Source organism: Mustela lutreola, chromosome 1, assembly GCF_030435805.1.
Source record: "Mustela lutreola isolate mMusLut2 chromosome 1, mMusLut2.pri, whole genome shotgun sequence".
Lineage (NCBI taxonomy): Eukaryota > Metazoa > Chordata > Mammalia > Carnivora > Mustelidae > Mustela > Mustela lutreola.
The window spans coordinates 207135454-207154645 of record NC_081290.1 but is presented as its reverse complement, the minus strand read 5'-3'; the positions used below and the strand labels follow the sequence as shown (position 1 = coordinate 207154645).

Sequence of the window (19192 nt, the reverse complement as noted above, 5' to 3'; positions counted from 1 at the left end):
CCTTTCAGACTCCCCAACTCAGTGCAGAGGCTGGCCTCCTCCCTTCCCCAGCTTGTGCTCTTTCTCAAATAAATCTTTAAAAAAAAAGAAAGCTAATTCAGCCTTCACCTAGTTAATAGTTTATCCAGAAATACTCCCAAATATGTTTTTTTCTCATTCACTAGAGATATTTTCAAAATTACCTCTTACAAGTTCTGTTCCTACTAAGCAAACAAAATCATTATCTGTAGTCATATAAAATTCCTTCACCTTTCTTTCAATTCTTAACCCATCTCAATTATATACATATCTTTCTTGTTATATACATAGTTTTTAATGATGTTGTGCCATGCATTATACTGCTGTATAATGGACATAAAATATTTATGAAATATCCATGAAGTTGTCAAATTGGTTTAAATAAATGTCTCAGATAGAGTAGACTCTTAGACATATCTTTCAAGTTCTCTTTTAGATTAAAAAAGGTCTTTATGTGTGTGTGTTGGTCTCTGTGTCACATGTTCTTTTAGTCCAGTATCCTCAACCCACAGCTGCCCACTAGAATTACTTGAAGAAATTTAATCAAAAGTATTTTCATGAAAATCAGTGAAAACAATATTAATATTAATGAATGATCAGACCTTGTTATATAACTGCAAACAATGAAGTTAAATTTTTAATTGAAATTTAAATAATTCAATTTTAAATGTATTTTTGTAAAAACTACATTTAATTTTGTACAACATTAAAGTAAAATATGTATTAAGACTCATAGATAGGAAATGGATGACACAGGATCAATTACTCCACATGTAACCCCCATTTTTCCAAAGAAAGTCCCCGATAGACTTTCTTGGCCATCCCCTTCTTCTCTTGCTCAAGGTGATCATTATAATGTCTTTCATGATTAAAACTGATAATCATAATTGAATCATGTTATCTTTTGAAACAGCCATTGTCTATGGACCCCACATTATACGAAACCATTATCTACTAATAGAAAGAGCAGCCAATAAGATATTAATTAATTACAAGTTTAAATTTTGAGTTAATGCCCTTTAAATGTGTAGGTATCCTACAATTTTATTACAAATGTTTCCCAGAAGAGATGCAAAATCATGATGAATCATCCATTAGAGATTATTGCCATTGCTTCTGGAAGAATTAACATTATTATTTATTTTTTTTTTGTCATAGCTTCAGCTCCTACTTTTGCATTGAATCAACTGAAGAAAACAATCATTGTTACCAAAGGCCAAGAAGTCATCATAGAGTGCAAACCTCAAGGCTCTCCAAAACCAACCATCTCTTGGAAGAAGGGAGACAAAGCAGTGAGAGAGAATAAAAGGTAAGAAGTCTATTGCATAATTCAAATTTTTAACATCAATCTTTTTTGAAGTTGCAGATGATAAAGAGTATACAAGAAAGACTTTTGCAATAATTTCAACCATATTTCATTAACAGATTAAAATATTATTTTTGTCTACATAATGATTGGAAAGAACCAAAAGCTCTGTTTCAATAGGGTCAGATGCCTTTGCCTACATGATGTTTTAGCACCAAAGACAATTTCATCAGGTTATAAAGAAAGCAAACATGTTTCTTAAGCTAGTTATTTTGAGTTTCATTTTGAATCTGCACATTTAGAGACTCACAAGTCACATATAATAATTTTTAGAGGTTGTGTCATTATTTTAAGGTTAATATTTTTAAATGATATGAGGATGGATCTTTCAGATAATTACTTATGGGGAGTACTTTCAACTAAGATTTGTGTCTAGGTTTGCCCTCTTTTTTTCAATCTTATTGAGGCAAAATAATATAGGATTATTTCAGTTGCCATAGGCAAATGAGAAATGTGCAGATGAATGTTTATTGTGTAAAGATTTGTTTTTAGTAATCAAAGCCAAAGGACATCATAGGAATACAAATGGGGAAAAATTATGAATAAATCAAATCATCATAGGACTATGTATGCCAAAATCAAAACCCCATGCTATATTAATCATTAACATATTGGTGTTGCAAATGGTGATTCAGCTTTGACAAAATAATATCCTTTCTTATGTTTAAATAAGGTTGCATACGTCATTTAAGGTTTTGTTCTTCATTTGATCTATAAGGATAAGGAGTTTATGCCTTATTTTATGTCTGTCTGGATCTAAGTAATAATATAGTAAAAGTTAATTTATGTCAGTATTAGGGTTTTATTTGAATAATTCTGTTGGTAATTTTGGAATATTTTGAAATATTTGAAAATTTTCTTTAGAAATGTGTTTTTTTTCCCCATTCTAATCTGAAAAACACTGATTTAAACTGCTTGTCTCAGATGAAATAATTGACAGACTGATTGGGTTTAGTTCAGTCATAAAGATGTATAATTGCCTGAAAAGGGTGATCATCTGGGTTTGAAATGGGTTATATTGAGTATTTGGGGGGGGGTTGTTTGTTTTGGTTTGGTTTGGTTTGGTTTTTAAGATTTTACCCATTTATTTGACAGATTGAGAGAGAGAGAGAAAGAGAGATCACAAGTAGGCAGGGAGGCAGGCGGTGGTGGGCGGGAGGTGGGGGTTGCTGTAGGAAGTAGGCTCCCTGCTGAACAGAGAGCCCAATGCTGGGCTCCATCCCAGGACCCTGAGATCATGACCAGAGCTGAAGGTAGAGGCTTAACCCACTGAACCACCCAAGTGCCCCAGTGTATCTTGTTTTGAAAGAGAATTTATCTTTGTTACTTGAGAAAGGCAGCAGGGCAAAATGACAAACTGTGAGATCAATGGTTGAATTACATTTGGTTAAATTGCTTAGAGTGGAATTGAATTCTTTTGGTATTGTTGCTCATAGAAATTAAAAAAAAAAATACCTGACACAACCCTTATTAAAGCAGAATAAAATATTTTTGTATAGTAAGATCAAAGAATTTAAATGGTTTATCATTTTATCTTATTGCACTAAAAATTTTTATATCATCAAAATGTATTTGGCATATTGGTGTAACCCACTATATCCGAAATGCATTACTTTGTGTTGTTTGTAGGTAGTATGTGAATCTTGTCTTATTTATTTCAGTTTACCATAGAATGTTCCTCAGCAAGTATTCATAGACATTCCATGAGTCTTAAAAAGTAGGTGGCATCACAATTGTCAAGGCAAATGTATTGAGAGAGGAACAAAATTATGAATTTTCTGCTGCAACAAATATAAACATATTAAACTTTTTATCCCCATAAATTGAAAAACAGTTTATAAATTTTCCAGTTTTCTTGATTCCTTTTCTCCTCACATCTATCTCCTTAAGCTAGTGAAACAAATACACTGGCTTCAAACTCAGATCACTCAGTTTTACAAGTCTCAAATACTTTTGGTCAAAATACCATTCAGGAAGGAGGCTAAAATGTGAAACACTTGTATTTTTATTTATTCAATTAAAAGCAAGACTGGGCCACATTTGATCAACATTTTGCCTATTCTGATCTGTATGTTTATGTTTGTAAACTCTTATCTATCTGTTTATGTTTGTAAATTGGTTTAATTTAATAACTCCAGAAGTATTTTTATATTTAAAATTGTCAGGCACACTTGCAAAATATTGTTTTTACTAATGTACAATTTGTCACTTTATTGTGTAGTCCCAGGTTTCATGAAGAATACAATATATTTAGATATAACAATATTAAACATTCAAGTATTAAAATAAAAGGCTAATATTTAAATAACAATAGAAAGACTTTACATGAAGCTATATATAGAAGTGTAAGAAGACATACGTAGATATTTGAAAAATATCTACATATTTTTCATATTTACAATATGTAGATATTTTTCAAATACCTACATATTTTTTCTAAAAATATGAATAGAAACTTGAAAATAAAAATCTCAAATGTAAACATTAAATATTCTTTAAAATAAAATGCCAATTACATGTAACACCTTATTTTCTTATAAAAATTTTTAGTTCACTTCTCTCAGTTATAAAGCACACCACCTAATAAGAGTTGTGAATATGAAGTTAAGTGGAAAGGGAGGTATTAGAAAACTAATAAGGATGTCTTCTTTGCAGAAATGTCTGTTCATGTCCTCTGCCCATTTCTTGATTGGATTATTTGTTCTTTGGGTGTTGAGTTTGCTAAGTTCTTTATAGATTCTGGACACTAGTCCTTTATCTGATATGTCGTTTGCAAATATCTTCTCCCATTCTGTCAGTTGTCTTTTGATTTTGTGAACTGTTTCCTTTGCTGTGCAAAAGCTTTTGATCTTGATGAAATCCCAATAGTTCATTTTTGCCCTTGCTTCCCTTGCCTTTTGCGTTGTTCCTAGGAAGATGTTGCTGCGGCAGAGGTCGAAGAGGTTGCTGCCCGTGTTCTCCTCAAGGATTTTGATGGATTCCTTTCTCACGTTGAGGTCCTTCATCCATTTTGAGTCTATTTTTGTGTGTGGTGTAAGGAAATGGTCCAATTTCATTTTTCTGCATGTGGCTGTCCAATTTTCCCAGCACCATTTATTGAAGAGGCTGTCTTTTTTCCATTGGACATTCTTTCCTGCTTTGTCGAAGATTAGTTGACCATAGATTTGAGGGTCTATTTCTGGGCTCTCTATTCTGTTTCATTGATCTATGTGTCTGTTTTTGTGCCAGTACCATGCTGTCTTGATGATGACAGCTTTGTAATAGAGCTTGAAGTCCGGAATTGTGGTGCCACCAACGTTGGCTTTCTTTTTCAATATCCCTTTGGCTATTCGAGGTCTTTTCTGGTTCCATATAAATTTTAGCATTATTTGTTCCATTTCTTTGAAAAAGATGGATGGTACTTTGATAGGAATTGCATTAAATGTGTAGATTGCTTTAGGTAGCATAGACATTTTCACAATATTTATTCTTCCAATCCAGGAGCATGGAACATTTTTCCATTTCTTTGTGTCTTCCTCAATTTCTTTCATGAGTACTTTATAGTTTTCTGAGTATAGATTCTGTGTCTCTTTGGTTAGGTTTATTCCTAGGTATCTTATGGTTTTGGGTGCAATTGTAAATGGGATGGACTCCTTAATTTCCCTTTCTTCTGTCTTGCTGTTGGTGTAGAGAAATGCAACTGATTTCTGTGCATTGATTTTATATCCTGACACTTTACTGAATTCCTGTATAAGTTCTAGCAGTTTTGGAGTGGAGTCTTTTGGGTTTTCCACATAGAGTATCATATCATCTGCGAAGAGTGATAATTTGACTTCTTCTTTGCCGATTTGGATGCCTTTAATTTCCTTTTGTTGTCTGATTGCTGAGGCTAGGACCTCTAGTACTATGTTGAATAGCAGTGGTGATAATGGACATCCCTGCCGTGTTCCTGACCTTAGTGGAAAAGCTTTCAGTTTTTCTCCATTGAGAATGATATTTGCGGTGGGTTTTTCATAGATGGCTTTGATGATATTGAGGTATGTGCCCTCTATCCCTACACTTTGAAGAGTTTTGATCAGGAAGGGATGCTGTACTTTGTCAAATGCTTTTTCAGCATCTATTGAGAGTATCATATGGTTCTTGTTCTTTCTTTTATTGATGTGTTGTATCACATTGACTGATTTGCGGATGTTGAACCAACCTTACAGCCCTGGAATAAATCCCACTTGGTCGTGGTGAATAATCTTTTTAATGTACTGTTGAATCCTATTGGCTAGTATTTTGTTGAGTATTTTCGCATCTGTGTTCATCAAGGATATCGGTCTATAGCTCTCTTTTTTGGTGGGATCTTTGTCTGGTTTTGGGATCAAGGTGATGCTGGCCTCATAAAATGAGTTTGGAAGTTTTCCTTCCATTTCTATTTTTTGGAACAGTTTCAGGAGAATAGGACATCCAGATGGCCAACAGACACATGAAAAAGTGCTCCATATCACTCGGCATCAGGGAAATACAAATCAAAACCACAATGAGATATCACCTCACACCAGTCAGAATGGCTAAAATCAACAAGTCAGGAAATGACAGATGCTGGCGAGGATGCAGAGAAAGGGGAATCCTCCTACACTGTTGGTGGGAATGCAAGCTGGTGCAGCCACTCTGGAAAACAGCATGGAGGTTCCTCAAAATGTTGAAAATAGAACTGCCCTATGACCCAGCAATTGCACTATTGGGTATTTACCCTAAAGATACAAATGTAGTGATCCAAAGGGGCACATGCACCCGAATGTTTATAGCAGCAATGTCCACAATAGCCAAACTATGGAAAGAACCTAGATGTCCATCAACAGATGAATGGATCAAGAAGATGTGGTATATATACACAATGGAATACTATGCAGCCATTAAAAGAAATGAAATCTTGCCATTTGCAACAACATGGATGGAACTAGAGCGTATCATGCTTAGCGAAATAAGTCAAGCAGAGAAAGACAACTATCATATGATCTCCCTGATATGAGGAAGTGGTGATGCAACATGGGGGCTTAAGTGGGTAGAAGAAGAATAAATGAAACAAGATGGGATTGGGAGGGAGACAAACCATAAGTGACTCTTAATCTCACAAAACAAACTGAGGATTGCTGGGGGGAGGGGGTTTGGGAGAAGGGGGTGGGATTATGGACATTGGGGAGGGTATGTGATTTGGTGAGTGCTGTGAAGTGTGTAAACCTGGTGATTCACAGACCTGTACCCCTGGGGATAAAAATATATGTTTATAAAAAAAAAAACTGATAAGATTTTGAAAAGTTTATGTCACATTATTGCACATTAGGAATACAGGTTCAAATAATGGTTTATTTTATTGGAATACAAGTATATTTAATATTCATGTGATCTACATCAAATAGGTTCCCCACTTATCCAACCTATAATATTTGGAAAAAATGTTAAATGAATTAGACTTGTCTTTCATTCACAATGTTTACAGTTATTTTGGATTGATTTCAAATTAAAGATTGAAAAAGCAAATGGCAATTTCCTATGCAGGCATATAGAAACTAGTATTCTATTGGAGGAAAGTACCAAAAATAATAATGTATTATAAAAGAAACATTCAAATGTGAAAAATACAGCACTTTAAAAAGCATAAAATTATGTCCAGAGCACGAAAATAAAAATGCAATGCAAGATGTTAATTGCAGAAAAATAGCACTTAATTTCACTTAATTATTTGAAAACATGTCAGAAACTCAAATAAAAAAAAAGAATTTAAACCTATGGCCAACTGCAATTTAACTCTAAATTGTAAATGAAATGTTATAACAATTGAAGATTAATAGTTAATCATTTGTTTTATCAACAGAATGCTAAAGGACATATTGACATCTCTTTTTCTTCCAAATTTTGATTGAATCTTTCAAATTTTGTCTTTTTTTTGTTTGTTTGTTTTGGAAGGGGATGGTCTTTGTTTGTTTTTTAATTTATCTCTTCTACTAAAAATATATGTAAATCATTTTCTAAAAATTTAAAGTTCAGTAAGTAATAACTAGAACATAATATGACTTTCAGAAGAAATCTGATTAACAAAGAAGTTACCTACTTATATATTACAAAATATCTCATTCATTTGACCCTAAATGATATACCTAAATTATATAATAAGTTATATTACAATTTGAGTTCTGTGTAGTTATTTCTTATTTAAATCACAGAATGTTCAATAGGAACTGCTGCTCAAAAAGTAAACCATATTATTATTGATAATGAGGATGACTGCTAATAAGTCCATACAGTTTTAATTTATGAAGCACTTTAACATTGTGGATAACAGTATAACCCAATGTATAAAACAAGACTTAGTTGCCCTGCTTATCCTGAAGACTATGAAGTTTCCTTATAAAATTAATTTATTTCCTTACTTAAAAACTAGAATTCAAAAGTATAACACATTGGGTTGTGGGAATTGAAAGAAATTTTATAAAATACCATGGCTGGTATAACAAATGCTCCATGAATGTTATTTGTGATGATATTGATGCTGTTGCTGCTGATTGTAGTGATGGTGGTGATGATGGTGGTATCATTTGAACTTTTGATTCTTTGAATACTGACATATATTTCTTTCTCTTTCTCCAGTAGTTACAGGAATGGATTCTAAAGATTTAAGGGATTAAAGGAGTATTTTGGTTCTTCATGTGATAAATATGTTATTCATTAATCTGTTTCTCTAAAGTGACATTCTTTGTTCATCAGAACTGCAAATCTACACTTACCATTCTCATCAGCCTTACCTACTCTTAGTTCAGTATCTCTCAGATAGTTTCTGATTGCAGACTGAGCATTTATTTGTTCCATCATCAACATTATAGGTCATGTGCAAATATGTGCAAATAGGTGAATATATGTAGAGAGTTAATGGAAACACAGCCTTTTAAAGAATTTTTTTTACTCTTTCTTCCCTTTTATTTTTTGGTTTCCATTTTCTTTTAAAGGAACTCCAGGTTTTGCCCCATCACTTTTAAAGATCACTAGCACACATTCCTTTAGATTTCTTTATCAATCATATCCACTTTCAATCTAAACTAATGAGGTCCAGGAGTACTAAGACGTGAAATGTTCCACAGAGATTTTTTCCTCTAGTATACTTTCATTCAAAATGTTCTGCTTATCAAACTCATATTGGATTTTCACTTCAGCTCATTATTTCCATTACTTGGCCATTAACTTTTGTTAAAATATAATCACCCAGAAGCATTCCAGCAGTGCACAAATATTAAGCCTTCATTATTACATGTTCAATTTCCTGTACTTTTTGAGGACAAAGACAATCTTGTCCAATATGAAGAATGCATACTCTTCGGTAAAGACAGTTTTTTTGTTTTGTTTTGTTTTCTTTCCATCTGCATATATATAAATTATTATTGAAGGTCATGGAATATGCCATTCATGTTTAAAAATTATTTACAATTATTGAAATATAAAACTGGTTTAAGTACCAGTTTTCATTTCTGGCCAAAGGACTATAATTCCAACGGGTGCTAAAGAAATCCTGCATCCAAAAAAATAAAAATTATCCTATGGAGGGCAAGTATTAGAGTCTAATTTTTCTTTTATGGGACTGTCTAAAAATGTCCTTTGTAAAACTTCCCTGTACACCAAAGGAGCTTCAGAACAGTGAAGTTTTTAACTTCCCCATTTAACACACACAGAAAATTGCACTTGAAGTACCCATTAGTTGACTTCTGGTGGGAATTCATGTTGCGTTTATTAGGCAAAAATGATCAGGCTTACATACTGACTCACAGATACATGGAAAAATATACTTGTAGTACAAGCCCTAAAGGACACTGTTATGAGGGGAAATAGGGTCTTCCTTTTTTAAGGAAGAATAGGAATTCATGGAGATAATTAGGGTCCCTTTGTTTCTACCTACATGCTGTGTTTGCTAATGAACAAGCTGTTTTGTTGTTTCCTCTGTGACAATGTCTTTTACATATTAAGAACATAAAACAATGTAGACCCTAGGTATCTTGGGGGTTTTTGGTGCCTAAGAAATTGTATAATGAGAGAATATGAACATTCATATATCAAAAATATATCACTTCACTTCCTTTGTAAATTAAAATCTATGGTTTCAAAGGAAATAAAATGGTCAAAATGATATTATTTATCTAAAGAAAGAGAAGGTTGTTAATTGACCACATAAGTTTTAATATCTACAAACTGCTTACAATATACAATGTGTTAACACTCAGGATGGTGACTTGCTGCTCCATAGCTTCACCAAGTTTAAGGAGATGACAGGAAAGAAGAAAATGACCTCACATTCATTGTGATGAAGTTAAGATACTGACTTCCTGGTTTCAATGAAAACTAATGGCAGAAGGTTCTGCCTCATTAACCTTCACCACCTTCCCTCTAAAATACTAGTAAAAACACAAAAGTAGAAAAAGGTTCAGTCATAGCAGCACTAGAAATTATGAATATAGACAAGCAAATTCTAGGCCTCCAATAAGAATTACCCCTTCAGATAAAAATGGGCTAAATTAAGAAATGATCAATAGCTTGTTCAAGCCTAGATGGCTGAAACTCAGCAAAATCAATATAAGAGCTAGTAGAGGGAATCTTACACTAACCTCTACTTTATTTCCATATCTACTAAGTTCATTAATGAAGACTCTCTACAAAGTTTGGCTTAAAACCCTGTCTTACATGGAAACAATTCTTTAAGGTGGCAAAATATTACTCTCCATATTCCACCCTATCAACATTAAATTCAAAATAAACTTGGAGATTATGAATCCAGCAATGGGATGAGAGAAGATATAAATTTTAGGATTTAAGGGATTCATAAACAATGATGCCAATAAGTAGTGATATAAATTAAGAATGTTGATATGGTTGGAGTATATTGATATCAATGGATTCTGGAAATCATATAGTTCTATGTGCTGCTTCTAGCCAAAAAAGAAATACACAGTCTTTTCAGTTTTCCAGGAGTCACAATACCTCTACATAAGATGTAAAAAGATGGGAAACAACATATTGACTTAGTCTACTTGAATTGCATTAGAGCCCTAGTAACCTCTGAACATTTGACATGGGTTTGTTTAACTGACTGGTGTCAAAATTAACGTTTGAGGAAGAGACTCTGGGGCATTGAGAGAAATAACAAAGAGAGATATGGAAAACCAAGAACATTTCCAACAGATAAAAGCAGGCCTGTAAACATGGAAACACAAAAGAGTATAAAGCATAGAGACTATAAATATAAATTGTTCATAGGTTTTCTCTAAAAGATGGATTATGTATAATTTTACTTTTGTGCTTTTCTATATTTTACAACTTTTATGTAATTATTATATACAATTGTACGATACAAATTGTATATAATTATTTTTATACTGAGCTAATCAGTAAGGAAAGTTATGGTAACATTAAAAATTTATAGAAGAAATTTTCTTAAGATAAAACCACATAGGGGTGTCTGGGTGGCTCAGTGGGTTGGGCCTCTGCTGATCAGTGGGTCATGATTTCAGGGTCCTGGGATGGAGGCCTGCATTGGGCTCTCTGCTCGGCCGGGACCCTGCTTCCTCCTCTCTCTTGGCCTGCCTCCCTGCCTACTTGCGATCTCTCTCTCTCTGTCAAATAAATAAATAAAATCTTTAAAAAAAAAAAGATAAAACCACATATATTTCTAATCATATAATTCAAAAAGTTTAATTTTATCTGAACATATGAAAATAAAAGTATTAAGTCATTCTGCTGCATTTTTTTCAATCTTCAAAGAGAGAAACTACTTGGATTTGAAAACAATTCAAACTGCTTGTCCTAGTCTTTTAGAGGTTTATTACAGGAGAATTGATGTAATTTGCCCTAGAGATTCAGCTTTAATTGCATTTGAATAGATCCTTCTCTTATTCTAACATCCTTTCAATCAACAGACCAATTGAACAAACCTTCACAACAAGAGAAAATTACATTTTCAAACTAATAAGTATATAGTAACCATTCTACTCTTTATCTCTTCTTTCTTTGTTTCTTTTTTTGTTTTCTTGACAATGCTGAATTTTAGGCTCTTAAAATATCTCAATTAGCAAACATTCTAAATTGTGCTTTTCATTTCTCCCCACCCCCCCCATATAAACCATGCCTCTCCATATAGCTAGAAGAAACTTTCCAAAGCACACCTTTGACTGTGTCATCCTCCTGCTGAAACTATTGATCTCAATCTTGTACTGAATACAACCATAATTCATGAGTATATTTGAAGTTCTCTGTATTTTTCCACATTTATTAATTAAACCATCTAACAAATAAAAGATTGAACTATATGAAATATGTTCCATTTTTGTCTGTTTAAAATGAGTGAATAGCAAGAATTTCATATGATTCTACCTAATATTTTAAGGGTCTATATGCTATAATGCTCAATGCCCGCAATGGAGTTATGAATAAAATATACAAGGTACTACTAACATGAAGTTCAGCATCTTTACCCACCTGTTCAACTATCTTTTTCTCTCTCTCTGTGTTTGTTCTCTACCCATTTCTGCTGCCCCCTCCCCCCAAAATTTTAAATATTGTAGCTTCAAACTACAGAGATACTCACCATTCCCCAGAACAGGGTTTTCATTTTCCTATTTAATCATCTTAACTCAAACTTCCCCACTTTCTCTTCTCCCTTCCTTGTAGCTTGCTGGTCAAACTCAACAACATTTGAAATACTAACTCAAAGGAAAAGACACTTCCTATACTTTCTCAGCTTTGGAAATGCTCAAGCTGATATAATTACCAAGAAGCTGTAGTTACTAGGAAGTTAGATAAATGAATTAAGTCAACTTCTAATCTTTAATTTAGTTTCTATATGTGTCAGTTCACAGTCCTCTAATTTAGATGTTGTCATCTCTGGCATACACATTTTGAAATTTAAACTCAAAAGAATGGGATGCCTGGGTGGCTCAGTCTGTTGGGCATCTGCCTTTGGCTCAGATCATGATCCCAGGGTCCTGGGATTGGGCCCAAGTTGGCTCCCTGCTCAGCGGGAAGTCTGCTTCTCCCTCTGGCCCTCATCCTGCTTCTGTTGTCTCTCTCCCTCTCTCTATTTCTTAAATAAATAAAATGTTTTAACTCAAATGGATAAAGTGACTTGTTCAAAATCATCCATCACAAAGAAGCTTAAAACCAAGCTTGCTGCTAGTCAATAATTCTTTGATGATCCTAACAATCAAATTGTTTAGCAATGATGCTGCATTTCAGTTTACATGGAGAATGGTGATAAAATTCCTTCTTAGTGCCAAAAGGATTCAGCTTCCCTGTCTATACTCAAAAGCTGCATGATCAACTTCATAAGTTGTTTCACACACACACACACACACACACACACACACACGCTCCTCACAAAAGTCCAGAAAATCCTCCAAATGAAGAACCTAATTTAAATCTAATTTTACTTCTAATAAAAGACAAGGTACCCAACTAAAAACTAACACATGGTGTGGCCAAAATTTCATATTACCTTTAATTTCTTTTTCTACATTTTACTTTGTGACAAACTAGACCACACTGATATTGATTAGCAATCCAATTATAAGAAATATTTATTGTCCTTTTTTTAATGACACTGATCAATTGATCTAATGTTATAGATGGAATAATTCTAAGGTGGCGTTATTGCAATGCTTCTGCTCTGTGCTTTTACACTTTTCCCATTGTAGATCCACACTGTTTTGATAGGTGTTCCGTGTTTCTTAACTTGGTCTCCCTCAAACAGTAAATAACCCCAAATAATTCAAATTTACTGAGAAAAAATGTGCTCACACCATGCCAAATAGTTGAATAGGAATGAAAAGACAAAAGAATTCTCACATTTTTCAAATGATTGTACCTTCAACAGTGTGTTTAGGTAGTATAATATTTGGTCTCAAATCTTCAAATTAATGACATTCATTTGAACACAGAAGACAAGCATATAAGAACAACTTAACTTATATGTTACCAATATTTCTCAAAATTAAGGTTTCAAAAGTTCCTTTTCAAAGATCTTCAGTCTTTTTTTTCCTGATCTTACCACCAGTTTTTCTTGTTTCTACTTAAAAAAAAAAAAGAAAATGTTAAATATAACAAAAGAGGCCTTAACTCCCAATTGAGGTAACACTGAGGAAGTCAGTTAATTTAAACTGTAAATGCCAACAAGATAATCCCAGCTCTGTTTTGCTACGAACACCTCCAGTTTGTAGCATTATATTGCTAGCTAATTATCAATTTAGCAAACAGTTCATAAATTCTACTTCTAACTATGGTTCATTTACCCCAGTTACTATAAATTGCTACACAAGTTGCCTGGTTATGCTCTCCACATAGGCACAACTTGAACAATCCATTAATTGCTTAAAAGCTTTTCTTTTCCAAAAGCCCCCCAGACTACAACTTTCAGCTTAATTTGTCCTTAATACAAACAACATCCAAAATACTTGGGAATTCAAGCATCTATGTACATGCTACTGACTGATCCTACTACCTCCCCAAGTGACTCTTCATTTAATATAAAATAGTGAAAAAGAAGACTCTGAGAATGTTTAAAAGAAAGTATTTTATAATGGAGATTTTTAACTTCCTCTGAGAGTTACATAGTCACTTCTTTTCAATTTTCGCATAAATCAAGATCTAATTTAACTATGGTTGATTCATAATGGGAATTAGAATGACAACCTTGATGACAATGAAAAACAACCTACAGATCATTTTCATAAAAATAACCTAAATAAATTTTATTGTTAGCATGCTTACTTTGCTTTACTTGAATAACAGAATTATTTATGAATCGATAAATCAATAAATACATAGATAAATAGATATATAAATATAAGATGACATCCGTGTTTTTAGTTGGATCTGGAGGTTTCAGAGTACCAATTTGGTTTTGTTTCTCTTTCTAATTGTAATGGTAGCTTCATTTCTCTTTTCCCTAATACCATCTAGATACTCTTCTATTCAATTCAGTTTATTTCAGTGTAAACAAAATTTATTTCAAACTATATTGAATGTAAGACACTATGTCATTCATTCCGAGATAAGTAAGAAAGATTTCCATTCCCAAATGAGGCAATTGCCTAATAGGCAATAAAACTAAAGCATAGGTAACTGTAACACAAGATATTTAAGGTAATGCTAACATAGGCTTATTAACACAGGGTACTTAATAAATATTATTTAGGTATCATTAACAGGATATTGAAGATAATGATAAAATACCACTTATTGAGAACTGGCTATTTTATATATGCATTACTTTATTTCAATCCTCACAATAAGGTAATATTATAAGGAAGATATAATCATTCCTGTTTTAAATAAAGTAATTGAGTCATAAAGAGATTGCCTAAGGTCACACACATAGAAGTTGGAGAATCAGAAAGGGACCCTAATTCTCTTTGAAGTCAAATCAGTTCTTGGTCTATTCCACTGTACAAAAAAACTTTGAGAGTTAAGAAAAAAGAAAATAAAATCTTGGTGGAAGATGAGAGGAAACTTGGATGAACTGTCATTTGAAATGTTCCTTGAATAGGATTTTGACATGTAGAGGTGCAATGTGTTTTATTTATTTATTTTTTTAAGATTCATTAATTTTTCTTTGAGAAAGAGAAAGAGAGAGTGTGCCTGAGAGTGAGGTGGTGAGGGACAGAGGGAAAAAGAGAAAATCCTAAAACAGAATCTCCACTGAGTGTGGAGCCTGATGGGGAGCTTAATCATCACAACCCCAAGATCATGACCCTAGCTGAAAAAAGAGTCAGACACTTAGCTGTCTGAGCTACTCAGTTGCCCCAGAGATAGAATGTATTTTAGACAGTTCAGAATTTGCAAAAACAGTCATGAATACAGGGCACTTTTTTGAAAAGGAAGTACTATTAGCTGGAAAGATTGAATAGCTGAGGACAAACTGAGGAGAATTGGAAAGCCAGATTGAATTTGTGTTTAATTTAGTAGCCAAAGGTTAGACTTTGAAAGATTCAATTCACATCTGTTTTGGGGCATCCACTTTTACTATATAATTTTAAAAGTTATATTTAAGTTCAATATAACAGAAAACTGCACAAATTTTCCTAAAAGAAAAAAAATTGATGACTTAAAAATAAATATATAAATAAATTGTATTCAAATATCTTGATTTTCTCAATGAGCTGGCCAGAAAGTCAGGAAAAATGTTAAAGCCAAGATCTGAGCTTATCCAGCGATGAAGCTGATTTTCACCTCTAGGGCATTTGCTGACATTAAACATTGGTTTCTCATATTGATAGGCTGAGAAAGAAAAAGACAAAGCTTGGGGCATGCCTCTTATAAGGTTAAGCTCAAAAATGACAAATATATACATATATATATATATACCACTGCCACATAAAACTTAACATTATATAATCAAGCCACTCAGAAAACTCATAAGATTGATTATATAATCAATCCACTCAGAAAACCATAAGAACAGTTATTGATCTTGGGTCTCAGAGGGGAAATCTTCCATTTAGGTGCTGTAATTAAGGGCTAGCAGCCCTAATTTATACTTCATTGTTCAGTGTAGTACTAAACATGAATATAATCCCAGGTACTTAAGGTACAACAGTGAATGAAAACCAGTGGAAGTATTAATATATATTAAAATGTATGTAAAGGTAAACAAAAGTTGTCATATAAAACAATAATATTTTAAATCTCAAAGCCTGGGAGAAAAAACCCAAAGGCTTGAAAACAGTAGCATAGCATATATATATATATATATCAATATATATATATATCATATACATAAACATATGTATATACATATACATAAACATATGTATATACATATACATAGGTACATCATATACATATACATATAATATATAATGTAATAATAAACATATATATAAACTAATTTTATGCTAATATTTATACTAATGTCTTAATGTTAAGAATACTTTTACTAAATTATTTCATGTTTCATTTGAGGCACAAACCAAAAGAAACATAAAGATAATTACTATATAAACATACTTAGAGTGATCAAATAAACGTAACAATTTTAAATCTGTAACAATCTCATAACATTGCCTCAAAACATGAAAATAAAAATGAACAAGTCTATAAAAAAAATATGTGAATCTACTATCAGAGATGATTTAACATATCTCCCTTGTATTCCAGAACTTAGAGGAAAATCTATGGTTTTATGTACTTACATTAGAAAAGTAAAAAAAAAAAAAAAAAAAAACTGAAATTAAAGAACTAAACATCTGTCTTAGGAAATTAGGAAAGCAACATGAACAGATTAAACAAGAAAATGATTAAACCAAAATTATTTAAATTACCTTAATAAATATCAAGCACAATTAGATGACTGGTAAAGCCAAATATTGGTCCTTTCAAAAAAGCTAAAAAAAAGTCCCATGTTTCTAGTGATCTAGAAAATGAGGGAAGATATTTAAAAAATAAATAAAATAAGAGAAAAAAATGGAAACTTAAGCACAGATTCTACAAACAAATTGAAAAAGTATTAAAAGATTTTGAAGAATAATTGAATGTCAACAAAGTTGAATATTTATATAAAATGGATAAATAAAACATAATTTCCCAAGCTGACTCAAAAGAACTGGAAAATCTAAGTAGTCTACTATTATATTAATAGTTAAAAAACATTTACATGCACACAGCCAAAATCCTGCAGACCTAGATATTTTTATTGGAAAGTTCTACCAAAGAATAAATAATTCGAATCTTACAGCTATTTCAAAGTGTGAGTATAAGAAGTAAATATAAAAACCATATTTCAAAGTGTGAGTATGGGAAGTAAATATAAAAACCAATCACTCTCAAAAAAAAAAAAACAATCACTCTCATGAACATAGATATAAACAGTTCTAAATGAAATATTTGCAAATAGAAAACAGCAGCATCTAGAAAAAGATACTATGTAAACAAGTTGAGCTTTACATAGGAAACCAATTTGGTTTAACATGGGAAAAATAATTAATGTAATTTACCACATTAAAGAGTAAACAAGAAAAATGATAAGGTTATTTCAATAGAATAGAATTGTTGATCAAATACAACATTTATTTATGTTTTAAAAAAAAAATCTCCTACTATCTAAAGAGGATAAAAAGAACTTCCTAAGCCTCTAAAGGTATCTTTAAATAGATAGATGATGATAGATGATAGATAGATGAGAGATAAATAGATAGACAAACAGAATAGCAAAATATTAGAAACATTCCATTTGAGAGTGGAAAATAGACAAGAATTCCCTGTCAGCTCAGGAAGACAACAAAATGTATGATAATTGGGAAGTAAAAACAAAAGTTTTATTATTGGTAAAGTATCTAATCGTATGCATAGAAATTTCAAAATAATCTATAGAAAAGCTATTTGCATTGTTTAGAGACCTTAAATAAGTTTCTAAATACAGAACAAAAATAAATTTGCATTTCTATACACCAAGACAAAGAGTCAGAAATTGACAGTGGCATCAAGAAAGTTACTTCTGAATAGAAGGTGTTAGAATTGTTGGGAAAAGGACAAATAGCATACTTCTGGGGTTGGTAATGTTCTAATTTAAAAATCTATATTTAGGGCGCCTGGGTGGCTCAGTGGGTTAAAGCCTCTGCCTTTAGCTCAGGTCATGATCTCAGAGTCCTGGGATCGAGCCCCGCATTGGGCTCTCTGCTCAGCAGGGAGCCTGCTTCCTCCTCTCTCTGCCTGCCTCTCTGCCTACTTGTGATCTCTGTCAAATAAATAAATAAAAATCTTTTAAAAAATCTATATTTAGTTAAATTATACAGTTGAATATATTCATGAATAACTTTTCCTAAACTATATTACACTTAAGGCCCCATATTCTTTTCTGATAGCCAGAGGAACATCCTTCCCTAAATTAAATACAAAGCAATTGCAGAGACAATTGGCTGGCACTTGGGATTTCCTCAAAACATTTCAGAGACTTTTTGCACTCTCCGTCATTGTGCATACAGGCAGTGTCATTAGATTGAGATGACTAATAATAATAATGGATGATGATAATAATAATAATAATAAACACTCATTGTGTGCCAAGATATATAACTTGGTGATGTAAGGGGAGAAAAGTTCTTCCTCTAGCCTTCTAGGCCTTCCAGCTGAACTAAGAATTAATCTTACATAACACAGGTTAATGGAAGGAAAAAAACAAAGTCTATGATGTGCACACAGTGGCCCAATAATGAAATTGAGACCTAAAGAAACATCCAAGGCAGACAATTTTTTTTTATTTTTTATTTTTTATAAACATATTTTTATCCCCAGGGGTACAGGTCTATGAATTGCCAGGTTTACACACTTCACAGAACTCACCAAAGCACATACCCTCCCCAATGTCCGTAACCCCACCCCCCCTTCTCCCAACCCCCCGCCCCCCAGCAACCCTCAGTTTGTTTTGTGGGATTAAAAGTCATTTATGGTTTGTCTCCCTCCCAATCCCATCTTGTTTCATTGATTTTTCTCCTACCCACTTAAGCCCTCATGTTGCTTCACCACTTCCTCATATCAGGGAAATCATATGATAGTTGTCTTTCTCTGCTTGACTTATTTCGCTAAGCATGATATGCTCTAGTTCCATCCATGTTGTCGCAAATGGCAAGATTTCATTTCTGTTGATGGCTACATAACATTCCATTGTGTATATATACCACATCTTCTTGATCCATTCATCTGTTGATGGACATCTAGGTTCTTTCCATAGTTTGGCTATTGTGGACATTGCTGCTATAAACATTCGGGTACACGTGCCCCTTCAGACCACTACATTTGTATCTTTAGGGTAAATAC

At 32.7% G+C, this 19192-nt stretch overlaps 1 protein-coding gene across 1 annotated transcript in view; it reads left to right on the top strand.

Annotated features, from left to right (window-relative positions):
- Nucleotides 1–19192, top strand: part of CNTN5 (contactin 5) — a 1361366-nt gene that overhangs the window by 1065776 nt on the left and 276398 nt on the right. Inside the window, exon 13 of the mRNA XM_059185809.1 lies at nt 1177–1327. Within this exon, the coding sequence (XP_059041792.1) occupies nt 1177–1327 (151 nt within the window). The remainder of the gene's footprint in view (nt 1–1176; nt 1328–19192) is intronic.